The following is a 12,019-nucleotide window of genomic DNA, read 5'->3' as shown; positions in this document are numbered from 1 at the left end:
ATTTTAGTATGTTATCCTATATTATATGTCTAATATCCACTTATAAGTGAATAGATACCATGTGTGTCTTTCTGGTTCTGGGATACCTAACTCAGGATGATCTTTTCTAGTTCTCACGATTTACCTGCAAATTTCATGATTTCCTTGTTTTTAATTGCTGAGCAGTATTCCATTATGTAAATATACCACAATTTTTGTTTTCATTCCTCCATTGAGGAACATCTGGGTTGTTTCCAGATTCTGGCTATTATGAATAAAGCTGCTACAAACATGGTTGAGCAAATGTCCTTGTATACTTGAGCATAGTTTTGATATATGCCTAGGAGTGGTATAGCTGGATCTTGAGGTAGCACTATTCCTAATTGTCTGAGAAAGCACCACATTGCTTTCTAAAGTGGTTGTACAAGTTTACATTCCCACCAGCAATGGAGAAGGGTTCCCCTTTCTTCACATGCTCTCCAGCATGTGTTGTCACTTGAAAATTAGATCTTATCCATTGTGATGGGTGTAAGGTGAAGTCTCAGGGTTGTTTTGATTTGCATCTCCCTGATGACTAAGGATGTTGAGCATTTCGGTAAGTGTTTCTCTGCCATTCGATATTCATTTATTGAAAATTCTCTGTTTAGCCTTGTACCCCATTTTTTAATTTGATTATTTGATTTGTTGCTGTTTAACTTCTTGAGTTTTTTATATACTCTGGATATTAGCCCTCTGTCAGATATATGGTTAGTAAAGTTCTTTTTCCAATCTGTAGGCTGTTGTTTTGTTCTGGAGACGGTGTCCTTTGCTTTACAGAAGCTTTTCAGTTTCATGCGGTCCCATTAATTGATTGTTGATCTTAGAGCCTGTGCTGTTGGTGTTCTGTTCAAGAAGTTGTCTCCTGTGCCAATGAGATCAAGGCTCTTCCCCACTTCTTCTAACAGGTTAAGTGTGTCTGGTTTTATGTAGAGGACTTTGATCCATTTGGAGTTTAGTTTTGTGCAGGGTGATAAATATGAATCTATTTGTATTTTTCTACCATTTGTTGAAGATGCTATCTTTTTTCCCTTGTGTGGTTTTGGCATCTTTGTCAAAAATCAGGTGTCCATAGATGTGTGGGTTAATTTTTTGGTCTTCTACTCTATTCCATTGATTCACCAATCAGTTTCAATACCAGTACCATGCAGTTTTTACTATTGTTATTCTACAGTACAGCTTGAGATCAGGGATGGAGATACCTCCAGAAGATCTTTTATTGTAAAGGATTGTTTTAGCGATTCTGGGTTCCTTGTTATTCCATATGAAGTTGAGAATTTTTCTTTGCAGGTCTGTAAATAATTGTGTTGGTAATTTGATGGGCATTGCATTGAATCTGTAGATTGCTTTTGGTAAGATGGCCATTTTTTACTATGTTAATCTTGCCAAGCCATGAGCATGGGAGATCTTTCCATCTTCTCATATCTTCTTCTTATTCTTTCTTCAGAGACTGGAAGTTTTTTCATACAAGTCTTTGACTTGCTTGGTTAGGGTTACACCAAGGTACTTTATGTCTTTTGTGTCTATTGTGAAGGGTGTTGTTTCCCTAATTTCTTTCTTAGCCCATTTGTCTTTCGTATACAGGAGGGCTACTAATTTTTTTTGAGTTAATTTTGTATCCGGCCACTTTGCTAAAGGTGATAAAGTAAAAAACTTAAAAAATCCTCTATAGGCATGCCTGAAGGTTCTTCTCCTAGATTTGATACTAACTTCTGCCAAGTTGACAGTTATCACTTATCAAAGAAAACATAGCTTAAACTTTATTTTTAGCTTATACCTTAACTTTTCAGAGACTAGTCAGGTTGCTTATAATTATCACACTTCCTGAAACCCTCAGTGATATTGTATTTAGTTCCCAGGTAATGCTTTGCTACCAATTCTACTGTCTGACCTAGTCCTTGTACTCTTTGTTTTATGAGCCATAAGATCTTTAAGTGCTTAGTAATTTTTTTTTTTTTTTGCTTTTGATTTTTACATCTAAGTGCAAGTTGAGTTTCTATGTATAAAACTGAGTATGAAAGTCTTCTGAACATCAAATTTTCCAGTGCTTTCATGGTCATTCCCACACTTCCGCTACGTGGTACATCTCTAGGGTCCTGCTTTAGTGGTTCATGGGTAATGAATGATGCAGGTGAGGCTATGTAACAACCATTTTCTTTCAAATTTTATGCTTATAGTCACCAGTGGATTGTTAGTGTAATATGGTAGATAGCTCTCCTTTTGGAACAGAAAGTTTGTGGGGGAGAAAGAGAACAATAAGGCAATGGTCTCTTGTTTTGATGATGATAAGTGTTCGATCATATCATCAAACAGTTCTATTAAAAGGAGGAAAGGAATATGAGAAAGTGGGTCAGTCAGTAGCTGACCCTTAACTGGCTGACCCTCAGTACCCCAAACTCAGTACACCTGAAATCTTTGTGTCCTATTCTTCCTTCTACAGCAGCTTCTTATTTTAAGTTACAGTTTCAGAGACCAGATAAAATGTCTTTCTGGTCTTCTAGGCCTGGCCTGGGAATCATCTTTCATCTGCCAACAACCTAATTCATCATAAAAGCTGACTTTCACTTTCCCTTTCTCATATCTATGTTTTTCTTTGTCTTTCTGCCATCTGAAGAATTTATTATTTCATCAAAATTAGCTTTTGTGTATATTTTTCTGTCTTGATAAAACTTAACTTCCTTAAAAAGAGGTAATTGTCTTACCTTTGCTTTCAAAATATTGGTAGCTTAGGGCTGGAGAGCAGTTAAGAGCATGGACTGCTCTTCCAGAGGACCTGGGTTTGATTCCTAACACCCACATGGTGGTTTTCAACTATCTCTAACTCCAGTTCCAGAAAATCTGACTCTCTTTTCTAATCCTCACAGACACAAGGCACATATGTAGGGTACATATATACATTTAAGCAACACCCTCTCCCTCACAACATTGGCATCTAGTAAGGTGCTCAGTAAATGTTCACTGACATGAGCTAAGTGAGAGAATGATAGAAGATCCAATAAGAAGGCAATCTTTTAAGTGTTTCATATAGAACAACTCACTTTATCAAGGATGTCATGGGTTTTTAACAATTCATGAAGATACAGAATGCTCTCAGTCCTTCATCAGCATAAAGGACTTTATCTAGGCACACACATAGGAATATGCACTTGGTGACAGTGAGTGAGTAAATCCTGTGAGTTTTGCTTTGCCCAACATTAGGTCAACGGACTGACAGTTCATGGGGCCACTCCCCTCTTCAATGCCTGCTGCAGTGGCAGTGCTGCATGTGTTAATGTGCTGTTGGAGTTTGGAGCCAAGGCCCAGCTTGAGGTCTACCTGGCTTCACCTATCCATGAAGCGGTGAAGAGAGGTAAGTTCACCACTCCAGGACACACAAAGAAGTGCTCGGTGAATGGCAGTTTGCATGAAACAATGGTCTAGTGTTGGTACAGATGTTTTCATCTACAGGCATGTGACCCCCACACTGGGCTTGTATACTTACAGTTGAAACTTCTTGAGGCTATTTCAAGTTTAACTCAAACCAGGCTCAGTTTCCATCCTGCCAAAAACATTTAAAAAGATAAGAGTTATTTAGAAGTAAAATTGGTTCTGATTATGTCATCTCTAAAATAAAAAAAAAAAAACCTGGTTAAATTAATGATAGCAGCTTTTCTGCATGCGTGCATGTGCATGTGTTTTGCCTGCATGTATATATGTGTACCCATGTGCATGCAGTGACCTCGGCATCAGATCCCCCTGGCACTGGAGTTATATACTGTTGTGAGCTATCATATGGATGCTTGGAATAGAAACTCCATCTTCTACAGGATCAGCAGATTTTTTTTCAAAGATTTATTTATTTATTTTATATATGAGGGCTCTGACTGCACGTATACCTGCATGCCAGAAGAGGGCATCAGATCTCAGTGGAGATGGTTGTGAACCTCCATGTGGTCGCTGGGAATTGAACTCAGGACCTCTGGAAGAGCAGACAGTGTTCTTAACCACTGAGCCATCTCTCCAGCCCCAGCAGGTGCTCTTAACCACCAAACCATCCTTCCAACCTCACTGATAAAACTTTTGAGGAAATATTTAAAACTATTATCAAACTTTTATCAGTGCCACAGAAGAATGCCTTCATTAAGAATTCATTGATATGCTGCAAATTTGTCATTGGGCAAAGTCTCCATAGAGAATGCCTGCTTATGGAGTTCTCCCTAGCTAGTGAATTTGTAATTTATTTTGGATATATTCTTTATTTGAAGCTTTGGATTCATTTTCATCTGTGTCTTCCAGTCTAACCAAAGAAAGTTGCAGGTTCTCTTTTTTAGGTGTGGGTGAAGCATAGAATGGGAGATTAGTAATGGAGAAGGAATAGGACTGAGCGGTGGTTTGAGCAATGGTAATAATAGGGCTCATTTATCCCTCTGTTTCTTGTAGCCACCATTTGTGAAGTGATGGTTTCATGCTAGAGAGAGAGAGAGAGAGCTCAGCTTTCATGGAACCTGAGTTTCACTGTAGTTAGTTCCTGGACTGAAAAAAGTCATTTCTCTAGAGGAAGCATTTTCATGGTTTTATCTTGCAGATTTCTACTTATGCTTTCCAAAACAAAGTTTTGGGTTTTTTGTTTTTGTTTTTTGTTTTTTTCTAATACAGGGAAAACCCTATTACTTCTTTTAAAAAATATTCAGTGATCTATTTTGTGCATATGAGTAATTTGTCTGTGTGTGTCTGTGGGCCATGTGCATGTGATGCCTTTAGAGGCTAGAAGAGGGCATCAGTTCTCTGAGATTGGAGTTACAAACAGTTGTGAGCAACATGTGGTGCTCGGAATTGGGATCCAGGTCCTCTGGAAGAGCAGCACATTTTAATGATTGGGCTATCTCTTCACAAGCTCCCCCCATCCCCAGAAAGCAATCCTGGAATTATGTGCATAGTCAGCATGTTCCTCTGTGAATAAGGTTATCTTATATTCCACCAGGTCACAGAGAGTGCATGGAGATTCTGCTGGAGAATAATGTTAACATTGAGCAAGAGGTTCCTCAGCTGGGAACTCCCCTGTATGTGGCTTGTGCTTACCAGAGAGTCGACTGTGTGAAGAAACTTCTAGAACTAGGTAATTAATAAATCTTTTTTAATGAGATGATCCTGATAAATTTTTTTTGACAGGGATTCTCTGCCCTGAATTCACTCTGTAGATCTGTAGACCTGGCTAGCCTTGAAATTACAGAGATCTGCTTGTTTCTGCTTCTAAGTACTGGACTTAAAGATGTGTGCCACCACTGACTGGCTTTAAAAAAAAAACATTTTTAAAAAACAAAACAAAACAAACAAAACAAACAAACAAACAAACAAAAACAGCTCTAAAGATAGCATTCTTACCAGGTTTGAAAAGATTCTGATTTTATTGGATGCTTGAAAGCTATATGGAGAACTCATCTAGAGAAGCAAATCTTTCTTAGTTCCTCTTCCATTGATGCTAGCCATATGTAGCTAGCATGTTTCTCCTTAGTGGTAGCAACATGTCTGACACAAACACTTGGACTTGTAAGAAGAAGGAATATACAGGCTCTCTTTGAGACACATGGATGGCCATCGCTAAAGCAATCGTGGTGGCCAACGGAATACAGGTTACTGATGGACTCAGGGCTAGATTTCAGTTTCCTTTGCAGTCATTAGATTTCATTCAGGACACATGAGCTGAGAATCACAAAAAGAGATCAAAGAGACAGCTGAGTATGGGATGTGGTGGCCATTTGCAGCAGACTGCTTTGTCTCTCTCCTGCTATTTTCCACTTCAAATATTTCAAAAGTTTTATCAGTGAGGTTGGAAGGATGGTTTGGTGGTTAAGAGCACCTGCTGGGGCTGGAGAGATGGCTCAGTGGTTAAGAACACTGTCTGCTCTTCCAGAGGTCCTGAGTTCAATTCCCAGCGACCACATGGAGGCTCACAACCATCGCCACTGTGATTTGAGTGTCAAATACAGAAACCACCATTCCAGGGAAAAGTAAACTACTTCAAAATTATCATTTGCTTCATGATTTAAGACACTTAAGTACTGATGTAAACATGAAGGCTATACTAAAAACCTCTATTTGAGAAATTTGACTTCTAAGATAGTTTTTATTATTTATTTTACTACCATTTGCTATTTTTATGTAGATTTTTGGAAATATTTTTTGAGCCTCCAATTATGTTAAATAAATTTCTCTCTGTATTTTGCCAGAAAGTCCGGAAATAACCATGCAACAGAAACTTCAAATACTGTTTTGTGTTTTACAATATATTTGTGTGTATGTTTGTGTATGTATGTGTGTATGTGTATGTGTGTGTAAACACCTAACTTCACTTTTCTCACTGAACTGTCTTGGAGTAGTCTTCACAGGCTTTGTTGAAGTTCTAGACTTCAATCACATAGTCTCAAAGATTGGTTAAATACACCAGGGTGTTAAAGATACCTTTATATATAACAGCTCATTGTATTTTACATTCACACTCAGTGTTGATTGTGACTATCTGCTTTATTAAGGAGCCAGTGTTGACCATGGCCAGTGGCTGGACACCCCACTGCATGCTGCAGCAAGGCAGTCCAGTGCAGAGGTCATCAATCTGCTCACTGAGTATGGGGCTAACCTGAAACTCAGAAACTCACAGGGCAAAAGTGCCCTTGACCTTGCTGCTCCCAAAAGCAGTGTGGAGCAGGCACTCTTGCTCCATGAAGGTAAGAAGGGCTAGGTATTTGCTTCTCTTCCCTAAGTATACTGACATCTCACCCCTTGATGGTTCCTCTTTTTTCCTTTTCCTTTTAATTGGGCATGGTTTTGTGGGAAGGGCGAAGTCCTGGATCACTGCAGTGTCTCCTTAGAATTTCTTTTTCTTTCTTTCTTTCTTTCTTTCTTTCTTTCTTTCTTTCTTTCTTTCTTTCTTTCTTTCTTTCTTTCTTTCTTTCTTTCTTTCTTTTTTTCTTTCTTTCTTTTTCTTTCTTTCTCACTGTATTTATTGTTGCATTTTATTTCTCACGACAAGAAAATAATCAGACAGCCTTGTTTTCATCCAGAAAGGGTTCAACAGCCATGCTTATCACAGAAAAGGCACATACTTGAAGAAATCAAAGCTCATCTTTGTAGCATTGCAATGTAGTGTGTGGACAAATTAGACATGCTACATAAGGACCATCAGTAATGGTCAAGCATACAACTTGTGGTTCCATAAGATCAAATCATCAAATCGCACCTCAGCCATCTTAGTGTGTGTAAATATATTCTATGGTGTTTACACACAGTGTTGAAGATGCCTAAGTATGCACTGCTCAGAATTTACCTGGTTTGAGTAAGTGACACCTGACTGCATTTGAATTCAGACTGTAGGGAGGACAGGATATATTTCAGAAAGCTGGCCAAATGTTGATGTTGTTTGCTTTTTCTCCGATCAGGGTGTAGGAGGTCAGCCTTCCACAACCCCTTGTCTGATTTCCACTATAGGCATGAACAGCAACTGTAGATGCTAGGGATGAAGATAGAGCTGAACTATTTCATCCCTACACCCAAAAGTGAACCCTTTCCACATCCATATGTTTTGAGAACGTTTTCTGAGCCTTTGCAAGGTAGTGTGCCAGGGAGAGTAGTAAAAGTTATTAGAATGATTCAATTTTACAAGTGCTTCCATGGAGCTTACTTTGAAACAGGGATTAACCTCACTGAATTATTTTTTAATTAATTAATTAATTTATTCACTGTACATCCCCATAATCATCCCCTTCCTTCTCTCCTCCTGGCTCCACACTCCTTTCCTCTTCCCCTTACTCCCTCCTATTTTTCAGAAAAAAAAGGAGCTACCCCCCACCCTGTACCAACCTACCCCAACTCATCAAGTACCATCAAGACTGAGTGAGTCCTCTTGTCATGTGGCCTGGCAAGGAAGCCCTGCCAGAGGGAAGTGATCATAAAGGAGGCAACAGAGTCCATGTCAGAGATAGCCACAGCTACTCTTACTAGGGAACCCATATGGAGACTGAGCTGCCTATTGACCATATCTGTGTAGGGGCCTATGTCTTCTCCATGCATGGTCCTTGGTTGATTCATCAATCTCTGCAGGACCCCATGAGCCCAGATTTTTTACTTTGTTCGTCTCCTCGTGGAGTTCCTATCACCTCCAGGTCCTTTTGTCCTTCCCTCCAATTTTCCAAAAGACTCCCTAAGCTTCACCCAATGTTTGGCTGAACCTCACAAAACTCTTAAAAACATTGAGAACTTTTTAGAAACTCATGCTCTCTCAGATATGAGTGTAAAAAGTGAAGCATAGAGGAATTGGCTTCCAGAGTATAACACACCTACTAAGAAGCACTACGATGCTAAACAAGACTTTGGGCCCAAGAACAAGAATGCTTAAAGCTCCAAGACTTCAATCCAAATGCCCTGAAACAATGTGCACAGCAAGGGGTCTTTTGTGTTTTATGAAATACTCCCAAGTCATGTCTGGCCCAATGAAATGCTCGGATTATTATTTTGCAAACAGTTTCTATCAGTGCCTTTAAAAACCTTCTGCACCAATAAATCTCCTGGGGACCTTATTAAAATAGAGATTTTGACCAAGGTGGTCCAACTGGGTTCCTCATCTCTGCCTATTTAACTGACTCCCACACTTTAACTAGTACTGATCTATATTAGTCCTGAGGTCTAGGCCATTAATACATGCTCTTTAATTTGAATTGCCACTGGAAGGATAGCAGCCTTCCTTACCAGACACTTGTTTGGAAAGTACATTTTGCAATTGTAAGCTGAGAACATGGCTGGTGATAGTTTGTACATTCTTCTTGCTTTGTTTCCCCCTACGCCAACTGTTTTCAGGCCTAGGGTTTATTTGCATTCCTTGTTAGCAAGCCCCTCTGTCCTCATGCTTCATAAACACAGGTATTACTTTTGAGCTCCTCTGAGAAAACGGGTTAAATTGTCTGCATTGCTATGTTCTGCAGAAGCTTAGCTACTTAGTTCCTGGTTGTGAAGTCTTTCACCAGATTTCAGGGGAACTGGGTGGGGATCTTTTCTGTTCTCCGTTTACAGTGGTTTAACTAAAGGTGAGTGTTTGGTTCTCAGAGATTTTACTGAGAGATTTCTGTCACATGTTCCTTGTCCACATCAATTTTGAGTGTCATCTGGTTATTTGCATATGTAATCTGCCTTCTTTCCATATTTTTATAGTGTAATTGCAGTAGGTTTTACTTACAATGAGGGTTTGTAGAAGCCAGTACGTAATTAGATCCACTTGAGGAAGTCTTTGCTGATGAAAGGGTGAGGAAATAATGGATAACGTAAATGTCCCTTTAGGAGCAGATTCCATGAGACTGAAATTCAGGGAACAAAGGGTTAAAGTGATTAGAGTTCTTTCTATGCGTATCTATTGAGGTAGAACCTTCTCAAGCACAGAAGCCCCCCCCCCCTTTCAAGTGGGAGGTGGGAGCCACGACTACCATATATGCAGTTAGTACTTGGAAGCCTGCGGGAACTTTGAGGACTTTTTGGAACCTGATCTAGCTGCTAGCACAAACTGTGTGACCACAGAAGCAACACTTCCTGCTCATACCCTCTCTGCAGTTGCCCCTCTGCCCTGATACTCTGTCTTATACCCCAGTGCCTTTTCACTGCATCCAGCCTATCACTCTTCATCAGCACAGGCAGTGAGGGAGAGGCACTCCCTATAGAGCTACACTTCTTTCCTAGCCCGTGGACAGCTCAGTGTTCAATAATAGAGTTACTATTGGAAGATCAACTTAAAGAACATTCTCTACAGAAGAGTGACTCAGAATACTGTGCTTGTAGCACTCACCATCGTTTGGTAAATCCTATCCCATTCAACTAAGCTTCTGTTACTCAGATCTCCTTTTCCACCCCACTGTGAGGCTCATGTCATTTTTATTCCTTCCTTCAGGTCCGCCTGCTCTTTCTCAGCTTTGCCGCCTATGTGTCCGGAAGTGCTTGGGCCGTCCATGTCATCAAGCAATCTACAAGCTAGGTCTGCCAGAACCTCTGGAAAAATTCCTCTTATACCAATAGTTGGAAACATGTAGGTTGTTGCCTGCTGTAGGGTGCTTAGTATATACTCTTAGTGGCTCAAATCACTATCCTTGAAAATCAGCTCACTCAATTAGAATAAATCATCCAGAAATCCAAACACTCGGGGTAAGCAAACTCCTGATTAGTTTAATGGTTGCCAAAAAGTAACCAGAAACCTTTTGGTTTTTAACTCTTGTTAATCAACTTAAAACAAAATTGAAATAGAGGCTGTTTTTGGATGATTTGGGATCCTCTAGTACCTGGGTCTGGGGTCAGCATTTTAAATTCTGCATAGATACAGGTAGATAAGGTTAGGTTAACTTCTTAAGAAATGCTCTTGATTTAGTCCTTCTCCAATATATTTTGTTAGTTTGGTGTTTTCCTAAAATAAATTTCTGCAGTGATTTTGATTTCTCTTAATTAAAATATGTATAAATAATTAAGTAGGGCTGGAGAGATGGCTCAGGAGTTAAGAACATTTGCTGCTCTTTCTGAAGACTTGGTTTGGTTCCCAGGACTCACTTTGCACCATATGTGACTCCAGTTTCAGGGACTCTGATGCCCTCTTCTGGCCACTATTGGTACTGCATGCACATGATGCACAGAGGTAAAAGCAGGCAAAATACCTACACACATAAAAATAAAAATAAATGACTCTTTAAAAAATATCGAGATATATAATGAATAAATTGTGAAGAAAAAAATAAAATTAAAAAAACCAACTAAGTACTTTGGAAATATCAAAATTAAATGGGGTTTTGGGTGACTGCACTTTTGGTGACTAAGAAAGATATTTGAAGAGATTAGCTCATCCAAAGGTTGAAACTTTTGCACATTACTTCTGATATTAAATGTTTTTGTAAGAAAGTAAGCAGCTCTAGGATTGAGCAACATTGGTCTTCCTGTAATCTGCTCTACCAGCTACTGTCTGCTGTGAGCCATAACCTAACACTGGCATATTCTCAAAGTCTTCAAACAATCCCCTCCCCTCTTCATCTTCTTTTTTTCTTTTCTTCTGTGCTTCCCCCTTTCCCTTCCAAGTCTATTTTTGTAATACTAGAACCTTAGAACTCCACAGGCTTTCATTATTCTAAGTACTATTGTCACAGATTTGTCACGGTAGGAATAGTAGCTAAATGAAAATTCTCTTTCATAAATTCCTAAGATTCATTCTTAATGTTCTTTTTTTTTTTTCAGTTTTCCTAGGCCTTTGTGTCTTAAGTGAGGATAGTCTACTCCCTTCCCCTGGTACATTCAATGATATCTAGAGTCATTTGCCATTGTAACGGCTGAGGGAAGGGTGCTACTGAGAGCTAGTAAGTGGAAGCCATAGTTGGTTACTGATCCCCAGAGTATAAATATGCTGTAATAAATCTTCTGAAGGTATCCTTGATTTCAAGATAAACTAGAGAAATATAGAAAAATCAACATGGGTGTAAATACCAGGCACATTTATCAGTGTAATAAAATTGAAAACCCATACGTAAGCCCATATTCCTACAGCCACGTGATTTTTTTTTTTTTGACAAAGAGGCTAAAAGACAGTGTCTTTTACAAAAGGTGATGGTCAAACATGATGGCTACATGTAGAAGAATCCAAATAGATTCATACTTTTCACCCTGCAAAAACTCAACTCTAAATGGATCAAAGATCTCAACATAAAACCAGATATACTGAACTTGATAGAGGAGAAAGCAGGAAAAAGATTTGAACTCATCAGTACAGGAAATTAGTTGCTGAACAGGATCATGATAAAACAGTCATTAAAACCAACAATTAAACAGAACCTAACTCATGAAACTAAAAATGCTTGTATAGCAAAGGACACCCTTATTCCAGCAAAATGGCAGCCTACAAGCCTACACAATGGGAAAAAAAATCTTTACCAATTATAGAGGGCTAATATTGGGAATATAAAATAACTTAAAAAATTGAACATCAACAAAATCACCCAATTTAAAAGAACTAAACAGA

The 12,019-nt window shown here is 39.0% G+C and overlaps 1 protein-coding gene across 2 annotated transcripts in view; it reads left to right on the top strand.

Moving 5' to 3' along the window:
• The window catches only part of Asb11 (ankyrin repeat and SOCS box containing 11), a 31,400-nt gene extending 20,946 nt beyond the window's left edge, over nt 1–10,454 (top strand). For both annotated transcript variants that reach the window (XM_021626243.2, XM_021626245.2), the window contains exons 4-7: nt 3,214–3,364; nt 4,976–5,110; nt 6,525–6,716; nt 9,920–10,454. In XM_021626243.2, coding sequence (XP_021481918.1) covers nt 3,214–3,364; nt 4,976–5,110; nt 6,525–6,716; nt 9,920–10,044 — 603 coding nt within the window. In that variant the 3' untranslated portion in view covers nt 10,045–10,454. The remainder of the gene's footprint in view (nt 1–3,213; nt 3,365–4,975; nt 5,111–6,524; nt 6,717–9,919) is intronic.
• Nucleotides 10,455–12,019: the final 1,565 nt, after the last annotated feature.

The sequence above is a fragment of the Meriones unguiculatus genome, chromosome X (assembly GCF_030254825.1).
Source record: "Meriones unguiculatus strain TT.TT164.6M chromosome X, Bangor_MerUng_6.1, whole genome shotgun sequence".
Taxonomy (NCBI): Eukaryota; Metazoa; Chordata; class Mammalia; order Rodentia; family Muridae; genus Meriones; species Meriones unguiculatus.
Note: the sequence above shows the minus strand (reverse complement) of the source record. Positions and strands in the feature narration are given on the sequence as shown.